The sequence below is a fragment of the Ophidiomyces ophidiicola genome, assembly GCF_022830035.1.
Source record: "Ophidiomyces ophidiicola strain CBS 122913 chromosome Unknown scaffold_29, whole genome shotgun sequence".
In the NCBI taxonomy this organism is placed as follows: Eukaryota; Fungi; Ascomycota; class Eurotiomycetes; order Onygenales; family Onygenaceae; genus Ophidiomyces; species Ophidiomyces ophidiicola.
In genome coordinates, this window is record NW_026054669.1 from 170,695 (window position 1) to 195,881 (window position 25,187).

Below are 25,187 nucleotides of genomic sequence, written 5' to 3' on the forward strand. Positions count from 1 at the left end.
AAATTTTCCTTTTTTGCCTCTTTCACACATCCTGCAGATCTGGCGGTGGCTGTCGCTAGTCCCGTCCACCCTTTTGGACGCGTTCCACAGACCATCCCCCAGATCACCTTGGGTTTCCAAGAAAAACATCACCGAATAAGAAAAAAGGAAACCCCATTATTGTTCACTGTTTCTTATCCGCTCAACCCTCCCTCGCCAGAAATTGCCTAGGCGAGGGGCATCCTTGTGAGACGCATGTGTCCAATGTTGATGAACGCCTTGACCATACAAATCCTTTTTGAGAGCCGTGTCTCTTGAGGTGCAGGATTTCGGGGTAACTAAAGGTGGACCTGGTCGATGTCCAAGGCACCCCAGGACCTACATACATAATTCATACATACTTGCATTTGGATAAATACTTTCCTTGTTCGTCAGATCTCGCTCCCCGATATTTCCTTTTTTTCCTATTCTTGCTCTCTTTCTTTCTTTTCTTTTGTATGTATACGGATAGAAAAACCCCCCTTTTGTCCATACCTTCCACACCGTTTCATTAGCGTTATCTGAATGATGACGACAATAATTACTGCTTCTCTTTGACGTTTTTCAGCGCCGTTGCACAACTGTCCATTCCAGACTTGTTTGCTACTATCATGAGAAAAGAAAATTTGCCTTGACTGTATGAATGGCGCAGAATTTGATAACAGACACCGACAAGTCTGCGTTGGTAGACATATTCGTGTGGATTTTTTTAGTTGTCGCCGTGTTAGCGGTCATCGCTTCGATTGCAACCAAGTTAGCGATTCGACGGCATCTCACTACAGAAGACTATATCATTTTAGCCTCTGTCGTAAGTCGTCTATTTTTTTTATATTTTAGTTTTCGTTCTCCTTGACCTTACTGACATATAACTACCCCAGTTACTTGCGACCGGCCAATCCATCGCCGTTGGGATACAGAACACTAATGGTTGGGGGAAATATGTTGACTCCTTAAGCAAGTCTCAGTTGGAAACGGTCTTGAAAGTGAGTGAAACTGCGCCAGGGGAGTATGAGGGAAGCTAATGTGCAATTATTCAGGCCGACTATGCAGCAACAATCTTGTTCATTCTGGCCATTTGCTTAACCAAAATTTCGCTGCTTGTTCTGAATTACCAATTTGCCCTTCTGAAGCAATACAAATACACTATATATTGCCTTGGGGGTATTGTAATTCTCTGGACCGCGTCGTCAATTCTCGTTGTTAGCTTTCAATGCGATCTACCCAGGCCATGGGACTATATCAACAATGTCTGCTTGGCAAGAGTATGTCTTGGTCAACTGTGGAGTGGAATTGTTTAAGGCTGACAAGTGCCGTACAGAAAAATTTCTGGAATTTTTATGGGGTTCTGAACATGGTCTCGGACATAATTCAATTGGGACTCATGCTAATGATTATTACCCAAATCCAAACATCAACCCGCCGCAAGATTACCATTGCGTCCGTGTTTGCGTGCCGTCTCTTGTAAGTTGGCCCCGCTGATATTTTTGGCCCGCCGCACTAAAATAAGGCCTACAGTGTGGTAGTCGCGGTTGCTTTGCAATTATACTTCCTTAACCAAGTCCAAAACACCAAGAATGCCACATTCGATTATTGGCGCATGTCTATCTGCACTCAGATCGTGCAGGCGCTCGCTGTTGTGACAGCCTGCATCCCCTTCCTGAAGCCGTTCCTGGACAGCCTTGAGTCCGGTTTGCTCCGCGCGGACGATCAGTACCGCCGATCGACCAAAGGGTCGTACCGCTACAACCTGTCCGGCTCCAAAGCATCCGGGAAGAAGGCGACGCGCAAGGATCCGGACGACTTCAACGAGCTTGGAGTCTTGAGCTCAAAGCGAGGGCGAGCACGTCACGGTCATGGGACGCAGGTGGAGAGTGGGGTGGTGGACTGGGATGAGTGCAACAGCCAGTCGAGCCAGTCGCGGATCATCAAAGAGACGCGGACATTCACCGTGGATGTGGAGGTCCGCAGTACGCATCAACAGCACCCAGGACAGTAGTAAAGTGAGCTACGCAGGCTTTGACCCTTTGGGACGGCATCTTTCCTGGGAGGAATTCTAATAAAAGCAATAGACTGCTGGCGTGGGGTTGGTTCAAGACTTTCTTATTTTTTTTTTTTTTTCCGGCTTCGTATATGGAGACTCATGCCGCACTGTACATACCTACAACGAACGCACTATCACGCCGCGCCATTTTTGCATACTATATTATATACCCACTATAGCTGACGATTGACATTCATACAAGCGTTTCACTTTGCTTATATTTCTCCGGCCGCTCCATAACGCCCTATCACGATGCTTAAAGCGCGAAGAACAGGCCATCCTCTCATTATTATTCTTAGGCGGTCAGTGGAGTTCCAGCACAAGACGGAGAGCCAGCCAGCACCATCCCTGCCTCGGGCTCCAACGCACCGCCCGGGGGGGTTTCACATGCAGCAAAGCGTTATCGCGCGGAGCGGCTGGTGGCCGGGATGAGGCCAAACACAGGACAACGCCGGCCGCAGATTATTATTGGGCAAGCGGGCGAGCACGGCGCAATTTTTGGCATCCCTCGCGCGCGGTTCAAGGGCGCTCGGGTCGTACGGAAGGCGGACTGTGTCTTCCCCACGCGCACCCCGGCCGGCGCGCTCGCATGTGGGAGGCCTGAGAGTCGTGGCGGGCGAAGTTGGTTTGGCGCAGGTCGGGTGCTGGGGTGCAAGCAAGGCCTTGGACGCCGACGAGTGAAACGCGTGGGAGGCCGCGGGGGGGGAGGGGATGAGTGGCTGTGAGTCAGGACGCACAGCGGAAGAGATTGCCAATGCTCTTTTGCCGCTGCTGGACTGCTTCTTGTCGTGCTTCTTCGTTTCTTCGGCCGCTGCGAGTACTGTTGTGCGGCCAGCGCACTGGTTAGCTAGTTAATTAACGAACTAGGCAAAGGCCCGGATAGTAAGTTAATGACTAAGGTCACTGCCACTGCATCCTTCGCTCGACCACACCAGGCGCAACGGTCGCTGGTACTAAACGGCCAAGCTTCGACCATAGCACCGGCTAGGTCACTCTGCCGGCCTTCGAGAAAAGTCTTGAAACAGCTTGCCTGGTCCAGGGGGGCCGCGCAACAGCGCTGCAGCGTGCTCGCCGAGAGATGGAGGCGTGGAGTCGCAGCAAATCCTTTGCCCTGCCTGGCATGCATGTCATTTCCATGAACATGTCGGAGCCGTGGGAGCAAGACGAAAACCTGGAGAATCGAACCCACTCTGCCCACGAGGGTAGTTGCTGAGGTTACATGGGTCCCTTGCGGGCCAGCGCTGCGAGAATCCAACGATATTGAGGGAGAATTCTGCCTCATCTCCGGTGGGCGAGATATGGTCGCTGTGGGTTCACTACAGCTGCGAAATCAGCCATAGTGTCACATTGCGCCAGAAAAAAAAAGACGTGGGAAGCAGAATATTCAACGGAGCGAGCCGGGGGCGGCAAATCGATCCTAGAGCGTCGCTTGATATGATTCCAACGCGGCCCATGAGAAACATCCTCGGACCCCTGACGGCTCAGACTTCTACAAAAACTAGCCTGGCCTCAAAAACTGGAGTATTGAGAGCTCATTCTCGTGCATAAGAGAGATTATTACTCAGTACGCCTGCACGATCCGCTTGACTTCGGATTGTTCTAAACGAGGCGTCACCCAAGGCATATCGTCGCAGCCCGTCCCCATAGTTATACATATATGTATGCATAGTCCTGTAAGGGGGCTTGCGGGACTGCGTGTCCCAGCAGTACGTTTCTGTTATTATTATGTTCGACCCCCAAGACACGGCCCTGAAAATGCGCTTTTACACGAATTTCCAAGAATCGGCTCGTATATGTTCCTGGCGCTTAGAGCACACGTTGCGGGTACCTCGCAAAAAACACCCATACTTAGCAATCCAGAGGACGCTTAGCAGCCAGGATCCAAAATTGAAACACTACCGTGTCGACCGGCCCATTTTGCTGTGCATACTGCCCCCTTAACCTCCTCGGAATATTTTCCATCCAGGCATCGCCATCCTCTCGCGCCATAACTACATCACAGCACGGAAGGATAGGCTCAGAATACGTTTGTAGAAGTCCAGCTGGTCCGAATGAAGAGGTAATCTGCCACCCAGACGGAATTGAAATCGAAGCAATAGCGCTCGAACCCTGCAGGCACGAACCCCGCGCTCGCAAGAACAAATCCTGCATGAAACCATTTGAAAGGGGCACGCATATTTCGGGACCGACGGGAGCCTTTTTTGCCTGCGCCATCCTGGCCCTTCTCCTTGAATGCTGCTCGCCGAGTACCAAGGCAAGGCGGCAGTTGTCCTCGGATAGCAGTCAACTGCCTCGCCCTGCTGCGCTCATCCTCCTCATAATTATCTCGGCCTCCCTAGAACAGAGTGATGTCTGTTGCTGATGTTGCCCCCGGAGTACGGAGTAAAAATTCCCTGATTCTTTCCCCCTAATGGGTAGTCCGTAGCCGGAAGGATTTGACCCCAGGAGCCTAACTAACCAGTTAACTAACATCGATGGTTCCAGGATTTCGGTTCTTCGACTCGACCCAGAAAATGAACTAGATGGTTCACCCACCGAAAAAAAATAATGAGAAAAAGGGCTCATTGCGGCGTCGATAGCGCCTCCTGCTAGGTTTACCATGTGTTGACTTCCTACTCCCTTATTACGTGGTATGATCCTTCGGCTCATCAAACGTTGTGGAACAATGCGCCCCGGATCTGTCAGCCTCTGAAGGGAAAGAAAATGAGCGCCAGGTTTGCCTCGTTCAACTCGAGCACTTTGGAGCAGCTTCAGCAGATCAAAAAAACCCTGTCCGATATGGCTAGTTACCTTGGAATCTTGCCGTTATAGATATCACGACGCATTTGATAACTATTTCTCAGGCCACTGACAATTGAAACCCAGAAAAGAAAAAGTATGGGCCTCTTGGATCCTGGCCCTCGAAAATCTCCGAGTCAATTGAAACGCATTTTTTGGAATCGTGTAAGTACGATCTCGAGGGCAAAAGACAAGCCTTAAGCACGCTTGTTGAGCCTCATTCATTGGCCTTGTATCGAACCACCCTGTGGAGCACCCTACCGACGTTCATATATTTCCAACAACCAGGACTTTGGGTGCAAGTGTGCCATCGGCAGATCAAGCGTACAAAGCGTTGCTGGAGAGCGTGCTCAGCAACGTATTCCATACGCAATTTGCTCCACTATGTGATCCGCATTTTGGCCCCTTGATACGAGAAAGAATTGATGAAAATGGAAACCGTCAAAGCAACCACACTAGGGCAAACCAGAAGCTCCTGCTTGAGTATTAACCCACCAGTGACTACCAGATGCTCTACGGATCAAAGAATAAAAATAATTCTATCTGTTCAATGGTGTTAGGATCGATGCATTGTTCCTAAGGATCTATCAATTAGTTCCTGTGCTTGCTCTGGCAGAAGCCGATTCAACGTCCATGAAAGCAATGCCTGCTCCCTGTTACTACGTTAAGAACTAGCTTCCTGTCCACATAAAATGAGAGTATAGTTGCTCATATGAATTTCTTGGGCCAGAGCAGTACTCTAGCCTCTATACCAATCGTTTGAGCGTGCGAGCCTAGAATATTGGCTAGTGGTCCTATCATTCTATTCTTTGCTCTGATCTTTATTCTATATATGAAGTGCCAGTTATTACCAAATTTCCTATGCTCTCAGCCAACGAGAACATATGCCCTATCAACTTTCTTGAATCGAATAATGAACGCTGTTTCGTTTTGCTAGAGCGACTGACCCCCTGGGCCTGGTGAACCAAAAATTGCCGACTACCTGCAATGTCACAGATTCACCGTCATCGCCAGCCCAGAAATTTTATTTCATGGAGTACCATTAAAGGAATAGATGATTTGGAAGATCGCTTCAAAACAGGTGGTCACAATTTGACATTCCGCGGAATAAAATTTGGCTGCCTGAACCTGAAAATATATATAGGGTGCATGTGGACTTTAATCCTCTTTTGAAGACCTAATATTAATCCTAAGGGGTTTCATGCCTCGCCGATGACCTTTATACATGTCCTATTTTGAATCTAGGGTGAAAAAGGTTTTGGGGTTTGGGTTTGACTAGACTCAACTCTAGTCGCGTCGATGCTGTTTGTTCAAGAATATTTGTCTGTTTCATGATGGGAATTTCTATGTTTACACTGATACCATTTCCTCTTAACCTCAAGTGAATATTAGATGGATGATGGAAAATGGCTCATTACACAGCCAAAATTATCAAGAGAAAGTTGATTGACTTTACTTGGAGCTCTTCTAGCTCATATTTCAACGTCAGTTGTTCAGCATCACTATGAAATTCCGAAAACCTGTACTGGCTTGCGAGAGCCGCTTGTTCAAAAGTAGAGAGGTATCAGGCACCAGCATCTGTCCGGTAAATCAACCAATTTTTCTCAGGGTCTTCTAAGACAATATTCCTGGAACCGATAACCCAGTTAGTGAAGACAAACTGTGAAAAGTTAAGTGGTGAGATATCCTTGATTCCTTGGGAGCTCATTCGATCTGTTGGCACAGTGAGAGTCGGTGATCAAAATGAGCTTTTATTTCCAAATTTAAGTCAAACGGCCCAGCTCCCAGATCTATAAGTAATCGATCAATACAAATCAAGAGAGTTGTTACTTGAAAAGATCATGACCTCAAGCTCTTTCACAATGTCTTCTGTCTGGTGCACAACATGATCTTTCGTTTGTTGGGGAAGATTTGATATCGACTTGGATGTGGCATCATGCAGCTGTCTACGGAGTTCCAAGGTCGGTAATATGTGCTGAGGTCAAATGCAAGGGCAGCAAAGCAACAGTATTGTAGTCTTGGAGCCTTGGAGGCCAACAACAGGGGAGGATATGGTGTCTGAAATAGGGGTGAGACCTGAAGTAATAGCGTATAGTAGAGTATAGAAGCTTATGAAAATGCAATCAACAAGAATTTATATTTTCTCTAAATAATTATAAAGTAGGAACATTGTTTATCTGCCCTATGGTCTTGCAATACTGCTAGACAGTCAAACAATTTTTGATTTTATCAAGAGGGGTACGCTTGTCAGTAATACTGGTTCTGGAATCCCTGCTATAGAGAAGAGTGCGGTGTGTTTTACTTCTTCTTGTGAACAGGGTGATTGCCCACACCTGACCTGGCTTTGGTTATAGACACTTAGTTGATACCTCAAAAAAATTACTGTGTGATTATTCTGTTGTGTAAAGGGTCAATCACACCATGCTGTCATCTTAGAGATAAACATTTGATGAGAGCAGGATAGGTATGCTCATTTGTAAGGAATTAATTTATGCGTAGTATAGTTCTATCTTTGTGAAAATATCTTTATAGAGTGGGACGGTAGAACTTATTTGACATCACAATCAGTTTTAAACTCTGTGTAATGGTTAATGGCTTGCCCATCTTGAAGAATAGGTTGCATGAGATGGGTAAACCTGCAAATTCCAGGCTAGAACTGGCTGTGTTAGTAAACATACTCATACCACGACAATAATTTTTGATTGACTATAGTAGTTGCCAGTGTGGCTGCGACCTAACAAAACTTATCTTCTTAACAACCATGGTTGTAGGTTTCAAGGACAAGATCTGTGTTGAGGGCTCAGAAGTAAACGGTCATGCATTGGGTCAAGTGGAGTTCTAGCGGCCACTTTGGATTGATTTTAAATTTACAAGTCTCATGACGAAATCTTGTATTCTCATATTCATAAGCCAATAGTGGTGGGTGTGGTGATAAGCAAAGGCGTTGATCGATCAGGCATTGCTCATCTCATAAGCTTCATGAACCAGTGGGCCTCAAACTTACCAAGTAATATGCAATAATACCATAAGTTCAAAAGCTTAGCAAGCTGCATGAGCTGTAACAAACAAACAATCAGAACTTGAAGTGGAACAAGCCACATCAGTGAACATAAGTAGCAACCACTGGGTTGTGGGTGTTGGCGAACGTCTCTTGTGATGACATGCTGCTCATTGTCCCCCGATGTGTTTCTTGAATTAGGACGGGTATGGCCAATCGTTTTGACAACCATGTGCTGCAGTAGAGTCTCTACTTGAACCTGCCAGTATATCAAAACTGTCCATAATGTCATCGGCTTGGTGTTCGTTGTAGGGTATTTGTCGCGGAAAAAATATTGCAGGAAAGCACAGGCCATCGCATATTTCTCAGGCCTAAGTGTTCCAACGTAGTGGTACCCAAAAAAAAGAGGCAAACTTAATAGGAAGAATGCTGGAGTTTCCATTCGTTATGATAAGGAGTCCACTCTCATAGACGATAGTTCGAGATTGATGCTGGCTGCAACTGGCCTGTCGCCAGATGGCTGGGTCGCTCTGTGTTCTGTACAAGACGTCTGCTAGAACCCTCGGCGTTCCACAACGACACGGCACAACCACATACATAATACTCGTCATTGACCTATAGCTCCCATCCGCAATAATGTTTTGGTAAAGAGGCACGCGCCAGCCGAAACGGCGGGAAACGGTGTTTAATTATAAGCATATTTCTAATCAGCAACCAACCAAAAGAGGTCAGCTGCTGTATAGACACCGTTTTAAACTTACCCGTAGACTTCGACAGGCGATTTACGTCCGAAGTCTTTGGGCGACATGATGCAATCTATTCAGCTATAGATTTGACTCATGCGCTTCCAAAGGGAGCTTGCTTCTAACCACGGGACTGCTAGATTCGATAAGCGAGCGATACCAGGTATTGTCTACCAAAACTTGCACTGAGGTCAACAACATCCAATGGCGATTGGCGAACGGCCGTCGGAGTGGTACGAATCGAGCGGTACTTAACTATGGCGCACCGGCGAGATCGGCAGACCCGAGGCCGAGCGGGTATCACAGCCTCCCTCAAATAACGGTTTTGGTAGCCTATGGTATCGGCTGCTGCTGGATCGAGTGCGGAGGTGGCTTTTGGGGTGTGGTGGAGGTGGAAACGGGGGCCGGTTAATGGTTCTGTGTGTCCTGGAGTGGCGAGGGTACGTTTCACAGCAAGCGAGCGAGAGGGCGTGCGCCAGCGGCAGTGGCAGCGAGGATTGCATGCGTATGGCTGGCATGGCGGCCAGAAGATATCTGTAGGCAGCAGGCCAGGCAGCGCGTGGAGGAGAACATGGGGCAGGCGGGCGGCGTGAGAAATTGCGTGCTGTTTATTGGAGAGCTAGTCGGAAGCGGTGAGATGGTGAGACTGGTTTGGTGGCCGATCGCGCCGCCATCCCTTAATCTAGGTACCTGGTACCACCCCCTAGTGCACTGCCCGCCGCTGTGCAGAAGTACCCGGTACCTGCAGTGCGCAAAGGGCACGGCCAGAGTCTCGGCTTGGAAGTACCATTTTGTCAACCTGTGGATTGTTGAGCCGTCGCGAAATCCGTCGCCGCCGGCAGCATTGTGCACAATCCTATTATTCACCAGCTGCGCGTGTGACTTTGTGCTCGGCATCACGCCTGTCTTTCTTTTTGTTTCCGTTTGGCTTCTCCTGCAATCCGCATCTTCTCGCCGTCGCTGCTGCTCCCTGCTTTGCCGTTCTGCAAGCCCCTCGAACACATCAACGCCTCGATCAGACCAGGCTTTGTCTTTGCATTCTGTCTCCTGTGTCTCCTTTGCCGTTCCGCACGCGACGCCGTGAACTGTCAAGCCCTCATTCTGATTTGCTCTGTTGGACGTTGACCAAACGCAAACCACGGACTTCCTCTTCGCCCGAGGACTACGTGGTGCCTGGGGCCGCCATTGATCCAGAATCGTAATGGCGAAGCCGGCGCGTAGCAAATCCAATTCTGTTACAGAAGTTGAAGCATGCGTCTCGCCGCTGGAAGGAAGGAGACCCGCGGGCAAAGATGCCAGTCTTCGAGAATGGCTCTTTAGCAACCAGATAGGTATGCCCTCCTACCGTGGGAGTTTTTTTCCTGGCACTCGATCAGCAGTACACTAATGCATAGTCATACCGCAGGGATATCTCTTACCGTCCTGACGATGATCTTCGCGGTGCATAACCTCTACCCCTCCCTGAAGCCGTACACTGCGCCTTTGTTGTCCCTCCCGCACTATCTGCCCGCCAAGGGAACATATGTCCAGGGCATGGACGATGTGTATTTTATACTCAGTTCCATGATCGCATTCACTGCGGTCAGGGCAATTGCAATTGACTGGGTCCTCCGGCCAATTGCTTTGCAACTCGGCTTAAAGTCCAAGAATTCGCTGAGATTTGCAGAGCAAGGCTGGTTGCTCGTCTATTATGTCGTGTTCTGGTCGTATGGACTGGTTAGTCTACCTCTTCACTCTTTCCAAGAGGGATACTGACATGCCTTCGCGTAGTATATCTGGGTTTATTCGAAGTATTTCATGAATTTCCGCGAAATCTGGACTGATTGGCCGTCGAGGGAGATCCCAGGCTATTTCAAATTGTACTGCTTGTTGCAATTGTCGTTTTGGTTGCAGCAAATATTCGTCATCAATATTGAAGAAAGGAGAAAAGACCACTATCAGATGTTGACACACCACATTGTCACGAGCACCCTTCTCGGATCTGCATATGTCTACAGTTTCTACAACGTCGCCAATCTTGTGCTTTGCATCATGGACATTGTAGACTTCCTATTGCCCGTAAGGCACTCCTTGCCTAGTTTTTCTGACTAATTGGAACTAATTGTGAACTAGTCTGCCAAAATGTTGAAATACCTAGGATACGAGCGTCTTTGCACCGTTGCGTTTGGCGTATTCCTGGCCACTTGGTTCATCGCCCGCCACGTGATTTATATGATGTTATGGTGGTCCATTTATCAAAATATCACCGATGCCATACCTTATGGCTGTTACTCAGGTGCCAATGGCCAGAGGCTTGTTGGTGTCAACCATGATTCCTGGACGTCACTTATCTATCCGTACATGGACATTGAAGGACCTATATGCATGAGCTTCCGCATAAAATGGGCATTCCTTTCCCTCCTTTTATTCCTTCAAGTCCTCTCTCTAATATGGTTCGGTATGATTCTTCGTGTTGCGGTCAACGTTCTTCGAACAGGCTCGTCTGCAGAGGATACTCGTAGTGACGATGAAGGCGAAGATGCCCCCGAAGAACCTCATATTGCTACGAATAGCGGAGATTTCTACAATTCCCCTGAAGCTGGCTGGGCCAAATCTGTAATAGCCAATGGCACTGCTCCAAATCACCACCCAGTGAGATTTAGAACAGCCCGCGGCCGCGTCAGCCTTAGCGATCAACATGACCGAAAAGCTCTGCTCGGCCGGATTGGATGCGACAAGCCTTCTTAAGAAATATACCCCGATCCTGATTCCCCTAAAAATATCCTTCTTTATTTCGAACTTCGCCCTTTTGAGCACATTTGGCTTCGGCCATGTGGACTCTACGGCTTCTTTCTCGTCTACTTATACCCGTACCGTTGCGTTTTTATTAGAAAGATGAATTAACGGTTCTCTGCCTTTACGTTCATTTTTCGGCTGGGCGGGTGCATTTCTGAACGTTCCCCGAGTCTCTTTCAATTCAAACCCTGTACAACTAAGTAATATGGCATCATTCATTTCTTTTCGGGCTCGATTCACAAAAGACGAACGCCTACGTAAGGTTGTTGACGGACGATATGACCAATGTACCTGTTGATTTGATTTTGTTTTCCCATCTTTGCTTTTCTGTGGTGCAGTTTGATAAAAAAAAATTTAATAATCCTGGGCTGTTCTTACACTTCTCCTACTGATCTTTAATAGCACCACGGAGTTCACCCGGGCGACGAGATCAATGCCAATTCAGTTTTCTCTTCAGTGCTATTTATACCCAAGTTATTAAGGCGTCCGGCTTCCTGTGATATTGTTGTCTACAATGCTTGTCAAACATGATTGAAGCCTGCAAGTCGCAGCTGAGAATTTCATACACCGAATATCTGTAATTACTCCCTCATACCAAGCATGTATCTAAATAGCTCGTGATAACGCAGACTGGGCGACTAGATTGAGAACGGGTTCATAGTGAGTACCATTTGAGCTTCCTGACTGACACTCTGCTCACAACATGCACTTTTGAGTGTTTGATCCCTTCAGTGCATGGCAGTCGCCTGTCAGTCTGCACACATAAAAATATCTCACGTGCGCAATCAACCCTCCTAGTTGCTCCTTTTCTTCTTTTCTGACACACCACACAGATATAGGTGTTGGCTGTCCACAGCACATAGCATACCATTTGTGTACATGCATATCCTCTTTACAAACCACACAAATAAACCCAAGCGATATGGCAGCCCGTCCCGATCCTCATGCTGGAATGAATAGACTGCTTGCTCTGATGGCAGCACACAACGACACCACCTGTGCTTCTTGCAACAACTCTCCGCCACCCGGTGAAAGCCTCAAAATGTGCGCGCGCTGCCGTGAATCACGCTACTGCAACATTGACTGTCAAAAAGCACATTGGAAACAACACAAGGGCAATCCATGCACATTCGCGGCCATCAAAAACAACCAGTTTCTGGAAACCCTCAAGTCAAGAGATGAGGTGTACAGGTACCTTATCGATATGTACCGGCTACGCGTTGAAGACGATTACAAATTCCTCGCGGATCCACATGGTCTGTACGCTGGGGGCGACCCAGTGAGAGATTTCCGTATATTCCTAGCGCGGGCGGAGAGATTGACGGGACGCGATGAGGCGAAGCTTGCAGGGAGCGGGAATGGGGAGTGGAATCTGAACGGCAAGATGAGATGCGGTGTCCTGCCGTCCTGGTGGAGCCCCAATACCCGCAAGGCGTGTGAGCGTCTGGCTAAAAACCCGGAAGGCAATCATTTTATCGGATACGCGGTGGAGAAGCCTGATATCCAAGAAAAGTATGGCGACAGTCTTATGCCGATGAAGTTGCGAATGGTCGCGGAGAAAATCTACGGGAAGTCTGTGTCTCCATTTTGAGGGCGTTTCCACCGGGTGTTATGCAAAAGGTTCTCAAATGGCAGCTTGTTCAAGGTCATCGCGCATGAAGCCTGAGTGAGGTCTAGGGTGGGTGGCTACATGAAATGAAGGAAGGCAATCTGAACCGAAGTGCATACATGTTTTTTCTGCCATTGGTTTGATATTCAATTTGATCTGAGGTTGTACTCGAACGCGTTAATGTAAACAGTATCAAACAAGCAGGTATCACATCATTTATGCCTTGGCCTTCTTTTTCTTCTTTTCTCCGGATTCCCCTTTATTCACCTTCCTTTTTGGCTCCTTTTCTTTCGATTCCTTTGCCTTAGGTTCTTTAGAAGGAGCTGCAGAATCATCCTTTACGGTTGCTGGAGTTTTGGCCTTGGATTTCTTCTCTACTTTCCCCTCTTTACTCGTTGCAGACTTCTTATCAGAATCGCCCTTTTTCAACTTTGCCGGTTTCTCCAAGGCTGCGTTTTCCTCCTTTGGGACGTCAGCGGTCTTTGCGCTTGATTCCGCGGCGTCCTTGGTTTTTTTCCCTTTCTTGCTTGATGACTTAGGCTTTTCCTTGACATAAACTTCCTTTTCTCCGTTCTCTGGCGGAACTTCAAGTGCTTTTGGAGTTTCATCGGCGATGTTCTGGATGGCTGGCTCCTCAGCCTTGGCTAGGGTCTTTGTACTTGATTCCGCGGAGTCCTTGGTCTTTTTTGCTTTTTTGCCTGATGACTTAGACTTTTCCTTAATAGGAACTTCTTCCTTTCCTTTCTTTGGCGGAGCTTCAAGTGCTTTCGGAGTTTCATCGGCGATGTTCTGGATGGCCGGTTCTTCAGCCTCGGCCAGGGTCTTTTGAACAGGAACAACATCCACACTTGTTAGCTTTGGGAGGTCCATTTCGTACCCCAAAGCCTTCATCTTTTCAGCCTTCGCAGCTCTTTTAGACTCTTCTTTCCCGATTTTCTTTGCCCATTGTTCCCGAGTCTTCCCAGCATCCAACTGCTGCTTTTCAATTTGGTTCCAGGGAACCTTTTTGAATCTTCTATTTGCCCCCTTCCAGATTTCCGGATGAACTGAATCCTGGGGCCTATATTCACATTTCAAAATGTGTCCAAACATCAAATAGTTGTGCATAGTGTCTGCCACAATCTTGGCAACAGCCACAGAGGAGAATTCGATAAATGCGTAGTGTTTAGAGCGACCGGTGGTGCGGTTGCGCGCCATCCTCAAACGGGTGATATCGCCAAATTGCGAGAAGTAGGCACGCATTTCATGTTCGTAGAATCCATGAGGGATTCGCCTGCATCTCGACAGTTAGACATAGTGGTGGTTTTGGTGGAACGACGTAGGAAAAGCTTACCCTAGATACACAACGCCGGGTTCATCCTTTTCATCAGGATGATGCTTCTTCATACTGCGTATTTTCCTCTTGACTTGCTTTGAGTCTGGAATCTGCGGGACTTCCTGACCATGGGCGAATCCTTCATCTCCAGAAGCATCCTCCTCTCCACTACTCTCGAAACCTCGGAGGAATTCAGCATCATCACCTTCGTCTTCTTGTTCATCTTCTTCGGGGGAAGTTTCGACTACTGCCTTTGCTAGTTCTTTGGATTCCTTCACTTTTTTGTCTTTTGATGATGGTTTTTTGCTGGTTACTAGAGATGTAGATGCAGACTCTTCCTTAGCCTTCTTTTTAACAGGCTTCACAATTTCGTCAGTGACTTTTTTGGAGCTTTTTGTGCCTTTTTTAGATAACTTTGTAGCATCCGCCTCATCATCACTGAGGAAATCGGCTGCCCGTTTTCGTGGCTTGATATCCCTGGTGGGAGTGCTGTCTACCTTGAGGGACTTTGAGACTGACCCATTGACGTCGTCTGAAGCTTTGCCACTTTTTGGAACTCTGGTTCTTGACTCTGTCGCAGCTTTGACAGGCTTCACGGACGATTTCTTGGACTTCTTGGAGGGGGTATCAAGGTCGACTGCGCCGGAGCTTGCAGCGGCTAAAGAAGCGCGTTAGCTAGGCAGCATAGAGTGCATGAGAAGGAGCATTACCTTTCCGCTTCTTCTCTTTCTTTTCTGTAGCCATTGGCTCGAACACGCGCCCAGACTGTGGCGGCTGGCTATACACGCGATGTTTGGATTTTCTCTGCCTTCAATTTTCGATTTTTTTGGATCGCGCCAAGCCTTGTCAGGAGCTCCAGACAAACAGAGCAAACATGGCGGCCTCATGTTGACATCTCGCCCTTGGCTAAAACGAGACGGCATTGACAGAAGATGGGAAAACGAAAGAGAGGCAGCAAGAATCGGCCATTGACCCACGAGGAGATCTGGGACGATTCTGCACTAATAGAGTCTTGGGAGGCGGCGGCCGAGGAATACAAGGTAAGCTAACCACTTTCTGTCACAGCGTGGCTTGCAACCTCTGACAGGCCGCGTTTCATCAGCTCTACCGTGGCATCCAAGCTAAAGGGGAGAGCTTGGAGGATGCTTTACGGGATCATGAAGCTAACGAGGCTGAAAAGGCTGCCGAAGGGGCGACGGGGGCTGGCCCCGCCGCGACTACCCAAAACGGTGGAGTGAATGCACATCACTCTCAGGAGGTAGCACTTGATGGCCAGAGTCTTGAATCCATGCGAGAAGACGAGGAGCCGCCGCCCACTATACAGGTTCGTGGCTGTCATATGTTGGAACATTTCACGCCCTTTTCTGGCTGTTTTCCGCCTGTCGCGCATTCAATATTTTGCTTGATGCATGTAAAAATAGCATTTGCTCACGGTGGCCCACAGCAGGAACCTATGCCAAAGCGGCTACGTAAAGAAAGGGCCCAAGAAGGCACCGAGCAGACTGAACCTAGCCAGATGCCCAGCCTATTCACCAGAATTCCGCGCGAGGTATTGGGCACGGCTGATGGCTTAAACGGTATGTCTTTTTTAGCCCGTCCAGAATTGACAGCTTCTAGCCCAGCATACTGCGTACTGACCAACAATTTCCATTGATAGGCCAAGAAGATGAAGGTTTGAAGAACTTGATGACGGCTTGGTACTTTGCTGGATATTACACAGGACTCTACGAAGGGCAAAGACGCGCACGCACGCCTCAGCAAGATTAAGCAAGCCACTTTGGCCATTTTTGGAACTTGACGGAAAGTTTTTTGATGCTGAGGTTAGTAGGTTGTGGCCACCGTCGAGCACCTGAGACGCTATCTGTGCCAAGTTAGAAGGCAACATTCCGAAAAGAGAACCGACTGCTTATTCGGAACTTGCTGAATTACCAAAACGGGACCCTCTGACCCAGAATCGTGGCTTTGGGTTTCACTTCGGGAAATCCCATGCGCCAAAGGAATCTCGGGGAATACTGGCGTGGGCCTGGGGGCCCATCTACTTTTGGATGACACAAAACGATGGGAAAACACCTTTCATGCTTTCAGTAGTTTTGGCGACCGGAAATTCGGCGGCTGGGAGACCTCGCTGACTCTCGACTCGTCGCTGGCAATTTATTTTGTACTTTATTCTAAGCCCCGAAGAATCAGCGGCAGGAAGCGTTCAATAGCGTGAACATGTAATTATCATCAAACACGACAGTTCACTGGCAAATTCCCCGAATTTTTTGGATTTTCTGGGCAAACTAGAGGGTCGCCGGCCAGCCACAGCGCGCGCTTGTGGTCCGAAACACGGGGTTGGGGTAGGGTGAGACTGTCGCGACACATCCCGACCCTCACCACTGTCAGAGCTCCCGAAGTCAATGCCCAGACAGCTGCACTCCCATGGTTAGCACTTCAACCAAGAACGGAATTTTTGCCAGAAAGCGCCATTCCGGCTGTCAGAAAGGAATATGTTTAGTCCTCAGCCTAAGACAGGATGTGTTCCAGTGTCGAGAATTAGGAAAGCTGCTAATTTAATGCCCCATTTAACAAGAGCGATTCCCCTGAGATGTCTCTGTCCGTCCTGCTCTTCTTTTCTTCTTCGTCCCACCAAGGAGAAGTTTTATGTCCAGCGGTGCTTCGCCCTCCTTTTCTGTCACTTACATTCTTTTGTTGCGGGCTGGATCTCTTTCGTTCTAATACGGCTGGCACAGTATTTAATGACCTGAGCAGGATCTCATTCTATATTCCTCTTAAGTGACTTCGATTATTCCACTCTCGGGGTTACATTGTCTTAAGAACTATTTTCTTTCTTCTCCGGTACTTCAACGTTTTACGCAACTACACAACAATGACTCGACTGCTTCCTCTCTTCTCGCTTCTTGCGGCGACCGTCATCGCGAGCCCCCAGGACGGGGGGGCGGCGCCAACAGGCGCAGTAGGCGGTGAAAACTCACTTCCATTTGCGCTTCCCGGGCCGGGAACCGGCCAAATTGGCGGCGACTCCCAGATGGGTGGCCAAGACCAAATGAGTGGTGGTAGTGTTCAGATGGGCGGCGGAGGCCAATCCCAAGGGGGGGCTAGTGGTGCTGTCGGCGGTTCCGTTGGCGGTGCTATCGGCGGCTCCATTGGTGGTGGAATGGCCGGCGGAATTGGACACGGCAAAACAATCATCGGAGGTGGGAATGGAATCGGCAAGGGGATCGGCAAGGGAATTGGAAAAGGCCATTTAGGTGGTGGGGTGACTGTGACCATCATTACGACTAATCTTGGTGGTGGTGCTGTTCCACAACAGTGGAACAAACCCCCCATGAAGCAAGGGACAGTGCATCAGGTCAGTACTCCATTTCAGCCTTTCAGTTTGATGTATCTAACGCCATCTAGGTCACGGTTGGAGGAGATGCGGGACTTGTTTTCGTACCCGAAGTCTTGAACCCTCAGATTGGCGATATGGTCCAATTCAACTTCCAGTCACAGAATCACACAGTCACCCAGTCCACGTTTGATAACCCCTGCACCCGCATGGAAGGTGGTGTGGATTCTGGCTTTATGCCCAATGCAAACAACACAGTCAACCCGCCTCCGTCAATGATGTTCCAGGTTACCACCACGGACCCAATTTGGATGTACTGTCGCCAGCGACCCCACTGCACGAAGGGGATGGTGTTCAGTTTGAACCCTACCCCCGAGAAGTCTCATGAAGCATTCAAACAAAAGGCGCTGGCACTCGACCAGGGAGGCGCTGGTGGAGCTCCACCACCACCACCACCACCCCCTCCTCCTCCTTCTCCACCAGTCGAGGCACCACCACTGCCACCACCAGCAGCCGAAATCCCTCCTGTTGGCACCGGAATCGCTGAAAACCCTCCTCCGGTCATTCCTCCCCCTGCTCCTCCTGTTGGTGGCAACCAAGGGCAAGTCGTTCCTGGAAATGGCAACATGGGCGACGGCACTTGCTCTTGCTCTTGTCTCTGCGGTGCCTCGGAATTCCCTCCAGGAACAGGCGTCGGAAGCTCCGGTGGCTTTGGAGGTAAGTTCTACGTCCATACCTGACAGGAAACTAGCATGGATACTAACAGACTCTACTACAGGCGCTATCCCCATGTCTCCCCCCCAGAAGCGTGCCGTTCCTTTCTGGAATTGACCTGAAGCTTTTTCCTTTGATGCTATGACGAAAAGGCTCGTTTCCTAAAACTATTTTTTAATGGGATGTGAGCTTTCTGTCGCAATTTTTCCAGGGTCAAATGTTCTTAGAATTTGAGTCGAAATACCCCCTGTGCCCCCCCCTTCTTCTTCCCACACAAATTTTATGTATATTCCGTCACGCATTCCACTTGAATGTTGAACATTCCCCGTTTTCATTTGTGCCACCTCATTTTTCTTAGCTGTTAAAGGGTTTTTTTTCTTGTAATATCATTGACGGATGGAAATAAAAATTTACCATTCTTTTTTCTCCAATTCAATACTCTTACAGCATTAATTTACTCAAACAAAAAAAAATCAATAGAAAAGTATTCCTACGAACATTTGCATTGAGGAATTGTGTTTCACGCGGCACGATGCAATTGCCGTTGCATACGTATGGGGCCTTTCAATGCAGGGTCTTTACTCTGTGATAACGGAAGATATCAAACGCCAATTGCAGCCGCCGTGTATTATCCTATCCACGCGGCTCGCCAAGTAATCGTGCTCATGGAATGTATCTCACACTGTTGAACGCGGTGCCTCATTGAAGAAAGCATGCAGAAACAAGATGAGGGAGACTTTGGAATTTTGAGAAAAACTCATTTATATCTATTAATGTTGGCATACTTTTGACCTCGATAAGTCACGGGAGAAAAGGACGAACGAGACTTCGATGATGCCGTGACAAGGAAGGGGGTTTGAGGCTGTGGCAGGTGTTCTCAACCTTATTACTAGATAAATTTGGTTAGTGGTGAAATGATTTAATAGTACGTATTGTATTGCCGAGTTTCTTGAGTGGGATGTCCGAAACGGTTCTCTTTTTTGAAGAATCCTGTGCTTCATGAGTGTATCCCCTCATTTCATTATCGTCATTGCCTCGCGTCGTCGTCGTCGCAAGACAAGCGGATCCGATATGCGAGTGGCTATCCTATCGATAGTATGCGAGTACAAATCGTTTTGCTTCATCTTCGAAAAAAATATATATGCCCAAAAGCGAACCCATCAATCGCCATATTTGTCCACAATGTGGAGGGAAGGCTGGGATTAGAACGGGCATTGTTTTTGTTTGTTCTTGGTCTCCGACATAATTTGTTAAGGTAACGGCAAGAATATACCAAACAAGGGTATTTGAGACCTAGATATATGTTTTTAATCGATAAAAAGAAAAAAGAAGGAAAGAAATAATCAAGTTGGGAGAAAAGTCTGCATCAATGGTCTAGCCTGCTTAGGACTAGCGCTGATCAAACCTGTGGGTGCGGAGTACTGGACTTAGAAATAACTATATAGCATTGCGACGCGACGATATTATAGCAAAACCGATCCTAGAAATTACAATATAGTCTTAGAAGAGCCTAAAATCGAGCCAATACCCTTTCCGATGTGTCTGACATGGCCCAATCGCTTCTATTCTCCTTGCTCAACACACTGTTCATCTGCTCCTGGGTGAACCCCTTAGCTTCTACAGCAGGGTTATACCCAAGACCATTCCGCTTTCCTACTTCCTCGTTTGACACTGGCGTTGCTGCCTTTTTGTCTGCACGCTGATAAACGGTGACGACCACAGCTCCACCTAACCCGAGGTTATGCTGGAGAGCAGAATCGGTACCCTTGACCAAGCGGTTATTGGCCCAGCCACGAAGGTGCCAGACGAGCTCAGAACACTGGGCGATACCCGTAGCACCCAATGGATGGCCCTTGGAAATCAAGCCGCCAGAGGGATTAATCACCATCTTGCCGCCGTATGTAATATCGCCGCGGCGAACCATCTCATGCGCCTTACCTGGCTCAGAGAGTTCTAAGGCGTCGATGGTAATCATTTCGTTGGCGGAGAAGCAGTCGTGAAGCTCACAGATCTTGATATCTTTGACATTAACGCCGGCTTCTTTGCAGGCGGTTTGGCAAGCATATCGTCCCATTTCGAATCCCATCAAGCTAATTGAACTTCGGTTGTAGACTGAAGGAGTGTCAGTAGCAAGGCATTGGCCAGAAATAAGGATAGCCTGGTCTTTAAGGTGCGGGCGAGCGTCGAGGAAAGCCTGAGAGACGATCACAGCAGCGGCGCCACCGTCGGAGGTAGGGCAGCATTGGAGTTTCGTCAGGGGGTAGTGAATCATAGGGGCCTTCGAAATCTGTTCTAGGGTATATTCATCGGTGAATTGAGAGTAGGGGTTGCGCTTCGAGTGTTCATGATTAATACGGCCGATTTCCGCGAAGTCCTCTGCCTTAGCGCCATACCTATGGGGAATTAGAAGTGTATTAAAACAAAATAAAGGAGGCTATACTTTTCCATGTACTCTCTGCCTGCATTACCAAACATCTGAGCGGCGCCCGGCGCATTGGTGATGCCTCTTGTAGCAGCCATCATGGTACCAAACTGTTCTGTAGGATTGGCGCGATCTTGGAAATGAGCCTGCAAGCTTCCAGGGTTCATCTTCTCAAAGCCCACCACCAGGACACAGTCCGCTGCGCCATGCGACACGAATGTTCTCGCCATCGCCAAACCCGTCGAGCCGGTGGAGCAATTGTTGTTGACATTGTAGATGGGAATCTTCGTCAAACCAAACTGGTAGAAGACGCGCTGGCCACATGTGCTGTCGCCGTAGCAGTAGCAAGCAACTCCTTGATCGACGTCGTCGTATGTGATGTGAGCGTCCAGCATGGCCTTAACACCAGCTTCGAAGCCCAGTTCCGTGTAGTCTACCTTTCCTCGAGGTTTGATGAACTTTGTCATGCCCACGCCCAGGACATAGGCAGGAGAAGCTGTTCTTTTGCCCATTGTGAGGAGAGGTGAATTGAGCTTCTCGGTGAGGTAGTTATCTATCAAAGAACTGCATCAGCAAGTTTCTACTCCTCTAGCCGAGCACACCCATCACAATTTCCTTACTCAATAGCTCTTAAACTTAGAAATAGAACGGGCGATCGTTTGAAATATTTGAATGCAGTCGAGCGTTGAGCTCCGGTAGTATTTATGCCTCTATTTTGGCCGTTCTGGCTTTTAATATCTCAGGCCCTAAAATAAGCATTTGCGGGGATCCGAGGTTCCGAGGTTCGGCGAACAACCACCCGTGCAACCAAACATGTCAAACACCATAGGAATATTGCCTAGGCAGATAGGAAATGCAGTCCACTGTTGGATGCCGATAATGCTAGGGAGACAGTGATAGGAGACTAGCATGACTCTGGCAGTTCAGAAATATTAATAAGGTTAGGTTCTGAGCGTCGTGCTCTGAGGGGATCCCGAATGCTCCAAACGACAGGCCACAGTTTCCACGAGGAGAGAGAGGAACAGTCAATCAGACAAAGGTAGCGACTTACCCCTGAGCGTCACGTCAACCAGGTTCGTATTCACCCCTCTGTCATGATAGGCAAGAGGGGAGAGCAAGGGATTGCCATCCAGCCCGACCGGCAGTTCATCGATATCCCATTACTCCGCACTTCGAGGCGCTCGGTCCTCCTGCGGGCCATGAGCTGTCACCCAAAACAGGCAAAGGGCACACGGCCACATCCTAGGGTAGAGTACTCCTCAATGCCTGGGTGGCCCAACCCTGTCCCGCACCTCTGTGGCCTGTGTAGTCTAACTAGATGACGGCCAGCTAGCTGCATTGGACAGTTGTGTTTCGCTGCGTCAACCGTGGCTGCACAGCAGCCAGTCCGCCACAGTGCGCTGGAGGCATCAGAGAGAGGTGGTAGGAGTGCCCGCTGACCGTGTTTCACCAAGTCCGTCACGGCTATGGCCTGCAAGTGCGACAAAGCCAGCTGCGCATCCTGGGCACAGAGGCCAGGCCCGCAAGGCGAGCTTCCCTCCACAACAACGACAACGCCCATTGGCTTCGCGGACAGCTTCCGCTGCTAGCCTGAGTATACATGCCGCCGCCCATCCTGCGAGAGCAAGTTCAACAGCGCATCCCCAACGACGTCACTGGCTGGCCGGCGTCCCACACTAGGCCGCATCTGTGCTGGCGTGGCGGGCACCGCCAATCAGCGTGCTGCAGCCCATCCACACCACCACCAAACGTCCGCAACAGCTTTTGGCTTGCGTTCTTCACAACGTCGCCTGCTCTCTTTTCCCCTCTTCACTGCTCATGGCTTGACCTGCAGACTGGTGGCAGTTTGCAGTTCCTGGTCAGACTGCTAATTTGTGTCTTTGTTTTGTTTGTGCTCACTTGCTTGACTTACTATTACGCTAAACCAAGAGCCAGGGACTGTTTGTTAGAGACAAAGGGCGTTGTGACCAAAGGCGCTCCTGGCCTCACCTACAAGTCCTTTCTGCTGCAACTTAGCTGGGTTCCACCCTTTGCAATAGAGACTTACCTGTGCATTGAGCTCTTTGGTGAGCTTTTACCTCTGCCAGACACCATTTGGGCGGCTGTTGGAGACAGAAGTCGTTGGTGAAGGACTTACCAGTCCCTAAGCTTACGACATAAAAGCCCTTCAGTGCACTGAGATTTAATTTCCCTATCAGAAAGCCACGGTGGTGGTCCCAGAGAAGGCCCGCCACAAGCCTCTGGGGTTCTTAGCCATTCTTTTGTTCAAGAGTGTGCATTGGAATCCCCATATCTACCTAAGGGCTGTTCCTTTCTGTTCAATCCATGGACAACTGTGGAACGCTGGGGGGTCTACTCGTGTTCACGCCGAGAGACCGCTTTGCGTTCCATAGGATTCCGCAGTCCATACCCTAAAGAGGAACACACAGAGCCTTCTCCCCAATGACTTTCCCCCAGGATGATGCTGGTCACATAACAAAAACCATCACCACAACCAAAACTACAAGACCAGCATCATCAATGGCAACCGCCCTGTGGTGGACTGATACGTCCAAGAGGAATCGATTCCTCAAAGAGTACCGGACGCAGGTGTCGTCAGGCGCGTCTACTATCCTCGCGACATTGATATCGGTAGGTTGAGATAGTCAATTCCATCCCTGGTATCGTCGAAGGACATTGGCATCCATGGAAAAACTTGTATATTTTTCTGGCACATACTAACTGCCTTTCTAATCTAGACACCGCTGGAGAATCTCAAAACTCGTATGCAGACGTAAGTCAACATTTTCACCCTCCCTCTTTTCTATCATTCGTTGACTCTGAGGCTCAAAGACATGATTTTCGTGGCTATGGACACTGTGCTCGTTATATGTGGCGCAGCGAAGGCCTTCGCGGGTATACAGCTGGTGAGAACGATAAAAACAGTTTCACACTTCTCTTCTTGTACTAATTCGTAACAGGCGCGTTGCCACCGCTTGCAAGTGTCACTATTGTGCGAGTTATCAATTTCACCGTATATCAAAAGGTGAAATATATGGTATCAGATGCAATCGAAAGCGCCACTGGCACTTCTCCTTTGATTTACTACAATACTCCTGGTAGCCTGCCGACTTTTGCAACTTTGGCTACTTTCATGATCGGAGGTATGGCCGCAGGCTTAGCAGCTGCCCCTCTAGCTTGTAAGTACTATACCCGTATTCTCTTTCTGGTTACTCTTACTCACGGGAGTATAGGCCCTTTCGAACTTGCCAAAAATGTAGTTCAAACTTCGGTTCTTATGGCCAATCGGGCGCAAGCCTCTGGCACAGTCATTGAAAGCTCTTCTCTTCGGGACGTAAAACGTCTAACTACCACCGAGGCCATCAAGCAGATTATATCTCGCCATGGTATCGGCGGTCTCTACACTGGAGTTCGTCTGCATGCACTACGCGACACCATCGGCACTGGCATTTACTTCGCAATATATGAAACCACGAAGCAACTTATCTCTACTTATCAAGGAGATAAAGGATCTCCGTTCGGTGCCTCAATGGCCGCTGGAGCGCTTTGTGGTGTGGTTCCTTGGATATGCGTGCGTCCATGCCTTTAGCAGTTCTGTACCTCAGGATACTGACGATCAATATAGACCTACGGCCTTGATACGCGGAAGACTCGTGCTCAAAGTGTCTTGCTCGGGAAGTCTAAGGAGACCAATGAAGCGACGGTTGCTGCTGCAAGGTCATCTACATACCGTGGTATGACTGTCTTGCTATTTCGCACGTCGATCCAGAACATGATCCTCCTCTCATCTTTCGAATATATCAAGATGAAAATCAACCTCCTTCCCGTATATGACGAGAAGGTTTAATCTGGTGATGGTATTTCTTTCTAACAACATGACATATTCCTTTAGTCGTGCACACTTGGTAATTGTGGCGATTGTCCTGATCCAATTTCACATTCCCATTCTTCACATCTGCTTTAACTTGCTATTTTTCTGCGCTTTGGACTTCCAAGCTACGCGTCACTTTTTCAAAACATATGTAACTGCGTAGCTTGATCGACTGGATCGAGTGTCATACCATGATAAAGGATCTGTTAATGGAAAACATTCTCTTTCTATTCCTGGAGTATGTATGTAGCTTGATGGGACAAGGATGACCCCAGGCCGAAGAGATACTGTTGGGATGCCCACATCACCGTGCTGTAGTTATGTGACATCTTGTCCTCAGATAACTACCATTTTTACTGTGTCATTTTTATTTCATACACACAGCCTGGAGCTCGTTGAGAGAGCTCCGCTTAGACGTCATTTCCCAGCATATGTGCGTGGTCTTGGCAACGATGTCTGGTCGTCGTGGTGATTGCTAGCAGCCTCAAAAATCTAAGGAATCTGTGTGCCCAACGTTCATTGACGCCTTCTTAGGGGCCGATTGAGCTGGGATAGCCTTTATACGCGATCTT

At 48.6% G+C, this 25,187-nt stretch overlaps 8 protein-coding genes across 8 annotated transcripts; 6 read left to right on the forward strand and 2 right to left on the reverse strand.

Moving 5' to 3' along the window:
* Positions 1–661: 661 nt before the first annotated feature.
* LOZ57_005577 (uncharacterized protein) lies at positions 662–2,014 on the forward strand (the record flags this gene model as incomplete). The annotated part of the gene is made up of 5 exons (XM_049254606.1): positions 662–826; positions 897–1,001; positions 1,056–1,280; positions 1,337–1,479; positions 1,534–2,014. 5 exons carry the CDS (start codon positions 662–664, stop codon positions 2,012–2,014), a joined length of 1,119 nt encoding a protein of 372 aa, XP_049106431.1.
* A 7,765-nt stretch (positions 2,015–9,779) lies between these two features.
* On the forward strand, positions 9,780–11,305 carry LOZ57_005578 (uncharacterized protein; the record flags this gene model as incomplete). Its single annotated transcript, XM_049254607.1, has 4 exons — positions 9,780–9,909; positions 9,984–10,294; positions 10,349–10,636; positions 10,691–11,305. 4 exons carry the CDS (start codon positions 9,780–9,782, stop codon positions 11,303–11,305), a joined length of 1,344 nt encoding a protein of 447 aa, XP_049106432.1.
* Positions 11,306–12,275: 970 nt separating this feature from the next.
* LOZ57_005579 (uncharacterized protein) lies at positions 12,276–12,944 on the forward strand (the record flags this gene model as incomplete). The annotated part of the gene is made up of 1 exon (XM_049254608.1): positions 12,276–12,944. One exon carries the CDS (start codon positions 12,276–12,278, stop codon positions 12,942–12,944), a length of 669 nt encoding a protein of 222 aa, XP_049106433.1.
* A 234-nt stretch (positions 12,945–13,178) lies between these two features.
* On the reverse strand, positions 13,179–15,021 carry NOP15 (nucleolar protein; the record flags this gene model as incomplete). Its single annotated transcript, XM_049254609.1, has 3 exons — positions 13,179–14,235; positions 14,296–14,935; positions 14,988–15,021. The coding sequence occupies 3 exons, from the start codon at positions 15,019–15,021 to the stop codon at positions 13,179–13,181; spliced, it is 1,731 nt and encodes a 576-aa protein (XP_049106434.1).
* Positions 15,022–15,209: 188 nt separating this feature from the next.
* Positions 15,210–16,044, forward strand: LOZ57_005581 (uncharacterized protein; the record flags this gene model as incomplete). The annotated part of the gene is made up of 3 exons (XM_049254610.1): positions 15,210–15,317; positions 15,380–15,854; positions 15,935–16,044. The coding sequence occupies 3 exons, from the start codon at positions 15,210–15,212 to the stop codon at positions 16,042–16,044; spliced, it is 693 nt and encodes a 230-aa protein (XP_049106435.1).
* Positions 16,045–17,146: 1,102 nt separating this feature from the next.
* On the forward strand, positions 17,147–18,439 carry LOZ57_005582 (uncharacterized protein; the record flags this gene model as incomplete). Its single annotated transcript, XM_049254611.1, has 3 exons — positions 17,147–17,629; positions 17,680–18,325; positions 18,387–18,439. The coding sequence occupies 3 exons, from the start codon at positions 17,147–17,149 to the stop codon at positions 18,437–18,439; spliced, it is 1,182 nt and encodes a 393-aa protein (XP_049106436.1).
* A 1,393-nt stretch (positions 18,440–19,832) lies between these two features.
* Positions 19,833–21,256, reverse strand: LOZ57_005583 (uncharacterized protein; the record flags this gene model as incomplete). The annotated part of the gene is made up of 2 exons (XM_049254612.1): positions 19,833–20,715; positions 20,763–21,256. The coding sequence occupies 2 exons, from the start codon at positions 21,254–21,256 to the stop codon at positions 19,833–19,835; spliced, it is 1,377 nt and encodes a 458-aa protein (XP_049106437.1).
* Positions 21,257–23,264: 2,008 nt separating this feature from the next.
* Positions 23,265–24,591, forward strand: LOZ57_005584 (uncharacterized protein; the record flags this gene model as incomplete). Its single annotated transcript, XM_049254613.1, has 6 exons — positions 23,265–23,375; positions 23,483–23,517; positions 23,625–23,650; positions 23,705–23,923; positions 23,978–24,315; positions 24,370–24,591. The coding sequence occupies 6 exons, from the start codon at positions 23,265–23,267 to the stop codon at positions 24,589–24,591; spliced, it is 951 nt and encodes a 316-aa protein (XP_049106438.1).
* Positions 24,592–25,187: the final 596 nt, after the last annotated feature.